General features: G+C 33.8%; 1 protein-coding gene across 1 annotated transcript in view; it reads right to left on the bottom strand.

The window, feature by feature from the left end:
- Positions 1–855: 855 nt before the first annotated feature.
- LOC143251553 (uncharacterized) overlaps positions 856–10,053 on the bottom strand; it is a 35,884-nt gene continuing 26,686 nt past the window's right edge. Inside the window, exons 8-9 of the mRNA XM_076502824.1 lie at positions 7,478–7,552; positions 856–996 (exon numbers count right to left, since the gene is read on the bottom strand). Coding sequence (XP_076358939.1) covers positions 856–996; positions 7,478–7,552 — 216 coding nt within the window. The remainder of the gene's footprint in view (positions 997–7,477; positions 7,553–10,053) is intronic.

Consider the following 10,053-nt stretch of genomic DNA (forward strand, 5'->3'; position numbering starts at 1 on the left):
CATCTTCAGGGATTTCCTAAACTCCATTTTCTTATAGTGCTTGAGCATATCATCAATCACCACAGCGTAGTTTTCATCTCTGTGATTACATAAGTAATTTTTGACAACCAGTTTGAATGATTTCCTGGCAGAAATTTCATTTTGATTAAGTACTGTTTCAGAATCATCATCCATCAATACTTCCCGAATATGTGGCCCAACAAAGATGTTGTTTTGCTTCTCTGTCTTTTGGAAACTTGTCAAGCAAATTATGAAACCATCACCCTCTTTGTTCATTCCTTTTACAAAATTCTTTATGGTTCTAAGTTTAATATGAAGTGAAGGCAGTAACAGGTTCCGAGGATTTGCTAAAGGTTGACACTCGATATTATGCTTTTATGGAATGTAATTCTCTCTCCTAGTCATTCCTTCTTTTGAAACAATTTTTTATCATCGCAGCTGTCCCAGAGACATAAAAATGCAAGTGTTTGGTATTAACACGCTGCAGGTCTAGCAGGAGTACAATAACTTTTATATCACTACATATATTCCATCTATACTTTGCGCATGCTTTAATAAATTTCTTTCATGTTCATAGTATGAACAACAGGAATCGATAGCTTAGAGTTTCCATTTTAAAGGAGTTGATAAAAGTTTTTATTCCTCAGGATTATGTTCAGTACCTAATTCTTTAATAAGTGCATTAACATTTGTACAGAAACATAAAATATCTTGTATGCTGTAGTGAGAAGCAATGCTTTGATGGCAACTTTGGTAAACTAAAACTTTGGTCTCGGAGCTAATAAATTCTGTTACTGTAAACGAAAGTCAAAAAGTTTTCCATGTTGGTTTAATAGGAACAAGTTACGAATCAGATTATTTAGCTCTTCTTCTGAGATAAGAGGAGGCAGTTTGAGGTGCCTCAGGAAAAGAATTACTAGATGAAGAGGATGAAGATGATACATTTTCTTCTTTACAGGATAACTTCTTTTTTTCAATTCTCTGGTGGACTTGCCACTGGAATACCATCTTTACGAGGAACTAGTTTCATTGCAGATGAAATGGATGGATACTTAATGTATTACTTAGATTTGCCTGAACATTAGTTTTGCAAAAATACCAGTCAGGTAGATGATCTTTGGACTCACGCCACACAATGGAAACTGCATGGGACATACGTGCTCTCCTTTTGCTCAACCACTGTGTCAAGTCAGATGTGCAAACTGTACAATACACATGTAGACTCCAATATTTCTCTTTGTCATCAATTTTACATCCACTGTAATGGTATTAACCTACCTTTATCTCGTGTTCTGTGTGTTGTTCTTCATGGAACTATAATGTATTTTCCACAAATAAAGCACAACCTTTTTGGGTGATGCACTTTCAGACTTTATTAAACCGGAGGCAGTAAATAATGTAATTGATTTCCTAAAAAAAATATAAAATAATTTGTGTTTACAGAACTAGAGTTGAAGAGATTTTGAAAAGCTGAGTTTTGAAGAATCTGATTATATTGTGCGAAGTGGAAGACCTGACTTTGTTTTACTGTGCTAAGTGACCAACTGAATCAGTGAGAGGCGTCTGACTTCACCCATTTTGTGCTCAGTTGAAGGACTTTTCAAGTGGTCTATCAAGCAGAGCACGTGATCGTGGGAATAAAATAAAAGTGGTGCAACTCACAATAAGTATATCAAAAACAAATAGGATATAAGAATAATATATTTGGTGTTTTACATCCATACAATACAGTCAATGTTTGAAATTATGAAAAATACATGCCTTTCACCCATTAAACCGTCCAAGTAAAATTAATTTCACAGCATGAATCTATCGTACTGAGTTGATTACATGGTATTTCACACAGTGCTGATAAAATATTGACATATTACAATAACTCAAAATCTAAAGACCATGGACAAATTCTGACTATTTTGAAATCAGTACCATCAAATTACACTAAATTTCTTGAATTTTTTCCAGTAGCAAAGTTTTTGTGGTTGAGTGTAATACCTTGACAGATCTCGCCAAAATATTCAACAAATACAATGTTCAGGAGAAAAAAGTCAATTAAGATCTTAAGTTCTATGACGAACGTTTACAATTAGAATTCTTCAGCAATAGTTCATTGATGTATGAAAATGGGTGTTCTAGTTAGAATGTTGCAAAATAAGTTAGAGAATAATTAGTAACATTCATGCGAAATAAAATGTTCTATTAAAGACATTTCATTTATGCTTAAGAGAAAGAGAGCAGAATAAATTAACTCCTGTTTAATATTATTTAAGTTTGGGAAACGCATTTAGGCAGTAAAATACAGTTAGTCGATTAAGTGATCAGAAGCAAAAAACAAACAAACAAATGAACAAAGTACAAAGAGTAAATATTAGTCACTATATTATTACGTTATGTGATGTATAAGATTTATTATAATTTATATCATAGGTTATCCATTAGTAGTCTCATATATGGTGTTACTTTACATGAAATTGTAATACTTTTTAGTTTATCGCTGTTAACGTTTTTATATTAAGTATATTTGAGAAAAGGTTCTCCAGCTATCCCTAACATTCAACTGACATACTATACAACGAAGACAACTCCTCAACGTTGAAGCCTCCCGTTTAACTTCCCAGTGGTTCTCCATTAAGTTTATGGACCTGCAACGCTAAAATTCGAGGCTCTATTCTTCTTGGCGTGTAGTGCGCATACAGGAGATCTGCGCTATTAGAAAACAAATAAATAAGTTTCATCATGAATACTCTGCCTAAACAATCTATCAATGAATAAGTCTCCTGTTATTTTGGGCTATTATAAGGTTTTTCATTGATTGGCATAAAGTTAGATTTGCGCAAATCGTTTTAATGCTCCCTTAGTCATTATTTTACAATATTTCTTGTAACTTTCTGAGGGCCTGGCATGGCCAAGTATGTCAAGGCGTTCGACTCGTAATCCGAGGGTCGCGGGTTCGAATCCCCATCGCGCCAAACATGTTCGCCCTTTCAGTCGTGGGGGCGTGATAATGTGACGGTCAATCCCACTATTCGTTGGTAAAAGAGTAGCCCAAGAGTTGGCGGTAGGTGGTGATGACTAGCTGCCTTCCCACTAGCCTTACACTGCTAAATTAGGAACGGCTAGCGCAGATATCCCTCGAGTAGCATTGCGCGAAATTCAAAACAAACAAAGAAACTTTCTGCGATTAGGTAAATTTGGTAAAGTTGGAAGATGAAAAATACACTTTTGTGCGTTGAAATTTTTGTTTACTGTTTTTCAACTGTATATGTAGTTGCACGTAATCTAATGAAATAGGGTTATATCATATTAAACGTATTATTTACAGTATGTGGATAGATATAATAATTTCATTGTACACAATGGAAAGACAATTTTTATAAATACGGTTAATTAAACATGTGTTAGAAAAATGTTCTTTGATTTGTTTGTTTCAGAGCAAAGCCACGTTAGGTTATCTGCTCTGCCCACCGTGTAGAATCGAACTCCTGATTTTAGCGCTGTATGTACGTAGACTTATCGCAGTCTCACCGGGAAATTTTTTTTCACAGGTAGTTTACATTTTAGGGTCAATTATATATTCAAAACGAACGTCACGTGTTGTTGAATTTCTATTTAGGCATATAACTTAATTTGAAATGACAATTTTTTGTTAAGCAAGACTTTGCCATGTGAACTCTGAACGTCCTAATTAATCCTCGTCTCTATCAACATGTTAAGACATATTGCTGATATCCTACTGAAAGTTGTGAACGAAATTCACACATGATGATGCAAAGTCAAAAAATCTGCAGAATATAAAACTGATTGTGTGTTTTGAAGATTAGCGATTCATTTATTGCTAATTGTAAAATTTTGTGTACAAAACTCGAATCCTTGTGATAGAAAAGTTTCCATTCCCAGAACGAAAAAAGATTAACTGTTTTTTGCTACTTTTTTACTATTAACGCAAGGCTTAAAGTACAAATTGTATGCGCTTTCAATATTAATTTATACTTAGTATATCTGCGACTTTGTGAAACTGAATATTTTGTTTTCTTTTAGCACATTATCTTGAATTTCCAAGACATTTTATTCTTCATAAGAACTGGGTACGTACACATACATGTGTCTGATGGTATTTGTACATATTTTGCTTCTAATACAGAGGATTTCAAATAGCAGAACTGTCTCTAGCTGATAGCACATAACATTATAAAAGCGTGAGATAAAGTGTTAAACCTTGTCTCGATGTTTTCAATGTGAGCTGACTCCCAATGAGATGACATTCATTTTGTAAAACGATGTAAAAGAAAAAATAGAAATAGATAAATATGATAAAAAGTTATATGCTGTTATTTAAAGAATTATATAATATGCGATACCTCACAATGCGAATTTAAACGTGACACGCATTTTTCTGTTTCACTATTTTTACGTATTCTTTGGGGAAAACATTTTTATGATCATTTATCATGCTTAATGTGTTGTTTTCAGTTAGTGGTGATTGGTACTGGTTTTCTGATTATTTAACAAACTATTTTTACCCATTCAAACTACTTTATCCATTTATCGTGGCCCGGCATGGCCAGATGGTTAAGGCACTCGACTCGCAATCCGAGGGTCGCGGGTTCGAATCCCCGTCCCATCAAACATGTTCGCCCTTTCAGCCGTGGAGGCGTTATAATGTGATGCTCAATCTCACTATTAGTTGGTATAAGAGTAGCTCAAAAGTTGGCGATGGGTGGTGATGACTAGCGCCCTCTCTCTAATCTTACACTGCTAAATTAGGGACGGCTAGCGTAGATAGCCCTTATATAGCTTTGCGCGAAATTTAAAACAAAAGAAACGTGTGCAATTTGTTTGTTTTCTTTACTACGTGATAATTAAACAATATAAAATTCTGACCAAAGACTGATAACAGTCAGGGTACTCTTAGTTCAATACTTTCCAAGTAATGTTGGTAAACCAGTATTAAGCACCTAAGTGCATTACATTAAAGACTAAAGTACATTAAGTACTTCTAATCAATTTGATGTACATAATAGTATATTAATTAATGCATATTATTTTTTAATTATGACAAGTTTAAGGCTTGTCAGGAGTCCCTAATAATGAATAATCACTAATCAGATTTACTAAGTGGAATATTATCTTAATATTTAGAAGGTTAGAATTTGTTTCAACGAGTTAATGATAAGGCTTAATGTTGTTATACTGATAACTAGAGTTTGCATGAAAATATAATGAAAAAAATCGATAATGTCCAACATGAATATCAACATGAATATTGTTACTTCATGGGCACGAAAACTTCCTGTTACTCTTCATAGATCAGCGGTAGGTTTGCGGGTTGATAACGCTGAAATTTGGGTTTCAATACACGTAGTAGGCACAACAAAGAAAGGCCACTATGTAACCTTGTGCTTAATAACAAACAAACAAAAGCTTCCAGTTAACTTTGAATAAGGAAGCTATTGTAGTAATGTCTCAGTTTCGATGGAATTAGCATTTCTACGTCATTACAAGAGTCAGTACAATGTCGCCCCTCAGTGGCTCAGCGGTATGTCTGCGGACTTGCAACGTTAAAAACCAGGTTTCGATACCCGTGGTTGGCAGAGTACAGATAGCCCATTGTGTAGCTTTGTGCTTAATTCAAAAACAACAACAATAAGAAACAATAAGTGGAAATGAAATAAAAATTCAGCGTTCTGTATGAATAATGTGTTCTACATAATTTCAAACTTTTATTTTTCGTTTCTTTTTAACATTTTAATGACTTTGTACACGAATGACAGTTTTACATATGAAGTTTGTAATTTTCAACATAGTAAATTTTGCTACCGTGTTGAGCATAAATGTATTTGTAGACAATAAAAAGCTGTTATAAATATTAGTTGAAACGGTACTAGGTCAAAACTTCTCAATTTGTTGTTACTCATAAGTGCTTAAATTACAAATATTGATTTTCACATTTAATAACTTTCGTGAAAAAAAGGAAAATAAATTGGTAAAGTCTGTCAAAATTAATTCAAACCCTAACGTATTTAGGCTTGGATGGAAGACAAATATACGTATGTTTTATGGCATATTGATCGTATGCACGTGCAGTGTTTGCTCCTACAATTTCTTAAGTGGCTTGAGAGTAGACTAGTAGTAACATCAGTACCACTCTTTGTGTCAAAATGCTAATACTTAAAAAGTAAACAAACAAGAAGAGAACAGAAGAGACAAATAATTCCTTATTTTTATTCCACTCGTTTGGAACTTAAACATGTCTCTGCGGGTGTGAGATAGTGATATCTTTTTCGAGGGATTAAAGTGCTGTGTAGAAAGTACCATTTTCTTCTAGTGGTTATTACGTTACTTCACTTAAGGGATGCTGTTTCATTTGACTGGTGTTATTAAACTTTAAAGCCTAGGAGGATGTCCTCAAGCTTCGTTTGATATGACAACGTACTTTTATGACGTCAGTAAATCGTAGCTCGAGACAGTTTCGACATAATGAAATAGTGAAATAATAAATAACGTTTAGTTACTGATTATATACAAAATTATTAAAAATGTTCATTGCCTGAAGAAGAGCTCGTGAATGGACACGAAAGTTATAAGCAACTTTTTATAAAAAGGATTTAGCCTAGAAATAGAAGCCCATACATCAGTTATGTTCCGTAACGCATTTAGAAATAGAAGCCCATACATCAGTTATGTTCCGTAACGCATTTATTTCTGTGAATGTATTTTACTCTACATAAACACTGTAAAACTGTTAGCCATCATTTAATGATTTCATTTTAAAACTGTTAGTCATCATTTAATGATTTTATTTTAAAACTGTTAGCCATAATTTAATGATTTCATTTTAAAACTGTTAGCCATCCTTTAAAGATTTTATTTTAAAACTGTTAGCCATCATTTAAATATTTGATTTTAAAACTGTTAGCCATCATTTAAAGATTTTATTTTAAAACTGTTAGCCATCATTTAATGATTTCATTTTAAAACTGTTAGTCATCATTTAATGATTTCATTTTAAAACTGTTAGTCATCATTTAATGATTTCATTTTAAAACTGTTAGCCATCATTTAAAGATTTTATTTTAAAACTGTTAGCCATCATTTAAATATTTTATTTTAAAACTGTTAGCCATCATTAAAATATTTTATTTTAAAACTGTTAGCCATCATTTAATGATTTTATTTTAATTTTGAACGTTTAAGTTCCAAGTTATAAACAACGACATTCTGAAATCAGGAATCTTTCTTTCTATACTTACTATTAAATGCTCATATTGCTACCACAATTTTTTTCTAGAGTTTTCTGTCTCAGTAAATCGAGTGTAATTATTGTGCTATCTCAAAAGCAGCATGTTTTATATACGGTGTAGAACATTTTAAATCCATGTAGTGTGTGTTTATCTTATAGCAAAGCCACATCGGGCTATCTGTCGAGCCCACCGTGGGGAATCGAACCCCTGATTTTAGCGTTGTAAATCCGTAGACTTACCACTGTACTAGCAGGGGGCGAGTCCATGTAGTTGTTCAAACCCTTACAGTATGGTATCTTGTTTAGAATTTTGTCCTGAAATAAATTTATAAAAGATTCTTTATTTACAACTGCATGACGGAATCGACGCGAAAAGCAGTTCACACAAAAATTTATAATTTTTTCTTAAAAAAAAACATTTATAGATCGAAACAAATAAATAAACAATGTTAAACTGTACTTTGTTTTACTAATATCTGTTTTGTGGCTAATACGTTTGTTCACAATAAATGAATCGTCTGACATTTCGATCTGAAAGAGCTGGAAAGAGCAGTACTTCATACTTTATTATTAACATATTGATATGATAAAGATGATTAATCTCTACTTTGTAGGTTAATATTCAAAATCATCAGAGATTTTTCTTTTTAAACCTGTAAATAATTAAATAAGAATCAACGTAAGAAGAACAACTTTACTTCCTCTCACAAGTGTACAAGTTATATGACTGTCTTCTTAGTTCACCAACATTTCTATCATATGTGTTATTTTGTGTTTTAGGGAGTTGTTGTTGGTTATTACTGTTTCTGATTAAACATAAAGCTACACACAGGGCCATCTGCACTGTACCATCAAGTGTGGGCTCTGTATGGCCAGGTGGTTAGGGCGCTTAACTCCTAATCTGTGGTTCGTGGTTCGAATCCCTGTCACACAAAACATGCTCGCTTTTTTCAGCAGTAGTGGCGTAAAATGTGACGGTCAATCCCACTATTCGTTGATAAAAGAGTAATCTAAGAGTTGGCGGTGGGTGGTGATGACTATCTGTTTATCCTCTAGTCTTACATTGCTAAATTAGGGACGGCTATCGCTGGTAGCCCTCGTGTAGCTTCGCGCAAAATTGAGAACAAACAATCAAACAAACTCCCTGATAAACCACCAAATGTGTCGAAAATCCAGTTTTTAGCGTTATAAACCTTCAGACGTACGGCACTGCCATTTGGAGACGCCGTTAGCGACTATATACATTAGATGTTATACCTTTAATATACGTAAACGGCAAAGATATCACTTCGAAAACAAAGTTTCGTAGGTTTTATTGGTTTAGTTTATTTTAGTTGTTTGCATACGTATGTTTTTTGCTTTTTTTAAAACTTTTACAGAAATTGGAAAAAATATTTTAATTTTCTGAGTATAATGTTCAGTGAAATATCCGCAAGTTTATAAAACTAGAAACTGTTGTAACCATTTTAATAATTCAAATTTGATGCATGCTCATTTTACCTGGAACTCTTTGTTGTTTTTTTAAATTGTCGTCCGTTTTCAAAAGAGGTTTCCTTATCTCCTAGTTGATTAAAGAATAAAAAGGTCACATGTAGGATTTGGTTGTTTTTGAATTTTGTGAAAAGCTATTCGGGGCTATCTGTGCTCTCCGTCCACAATTTAGCAGTGAAAGACTGGAAGGAAGGCACCTAATCAATACCTGCTCAGCCTCTAACTGTTGGGCTATTCTTTTACCAACAAATAATAAGATTGACAGTCACATAGTAACGCCCCCACAGTTTGCACACTAACCACCTGATCATGTCAGATCAGTATATAGAAGACGGAACTTTGTTAGCAAAAAATAAAAATTGTTGTTTTTTTTTACTTGATAGGCTTTGGTTTGGTTTGAATTTCGCGCAAAGGTACACGAGGGTTGTCTGCGCTAGTCGTCTCTAATAATGCAGTGTAAAACTAGAGGGAAAGAACTTAATCATCACCACCCATCGCCAACTCTTGGGCTACTATTTTACCAACGAATAGTGGGATTGACCGCAATATTATAACGCCCCCACGGCTGAAAGGGCGAGCGTGTTTGGTGTGACGGGGCTTCGAACTTGTGACACTCACGTTACAAGTCGAGTGCCTTAATCGCCTGGCCACGCCGGACCATCTTAATAGGTTGTGATTGTACTTGATTTTACATATAACTAAGAAAACTCATGTCTAGCAATTACGCGCTGCAACAAAGCAGTCACAAAAATAACACAAAAATCAGCAAACATTAAAATCTTTTTATTGTACAAAATGTACCAAACGCTGTAAGATTGTTTTCAAAAAATCGAAAAGGCATACTTTAATATAAACCTACACATGCAGAATATGAAAGCATAGCGTAAAGTCGTCAGTGACTTGTTTTGATTTGTTTCATGTCACGCAGTATACAAATGCTTGTATGTTGTTCTAAATTGATACTATTGTCTATCCCTTGAGTAGTTATTAAGTTATAACACAGAAAGTAACGTATGATCAAATAAACATGTACAAATTGTTATTCTGGTCTGTATAAGTTGTTTTGACTATCTGTTCGTCAAAACACACACACCAGTTTTGTATAAGAAGAACATGATTTTGGTTGTAATTTTTTTCCGATACAGATCAACACTTTGATCAGATAATTTATCTGTACTTGTTGTACCCATACTTCGTCATGTGCCAAAGTTAGAGGAAATGAAATTGTTCGACTGTCCAGAAATGGGTTGAAGTAAACGGATATTGTCAGGACAGTAGAGTTCTCCCCGAACGGTATCCGGTATTCGAAAACAATCGGATTACAA

This window comes from Tachypleus tridentatus, chromosome 6 (assembly GCF_004210375.1).
Source record: "Tachypleus tridentatus isolate NWPU-2018 chromosome 6, ASM421037v1, whole genome shotgun sequence".
Classification (NCBI taxonomy): Eukaryota; Metazoa; Arthropoda; class Merostomata; order Xiphosura; family Limulidae; genus Tachypleus; species Tachypleus tridentatus.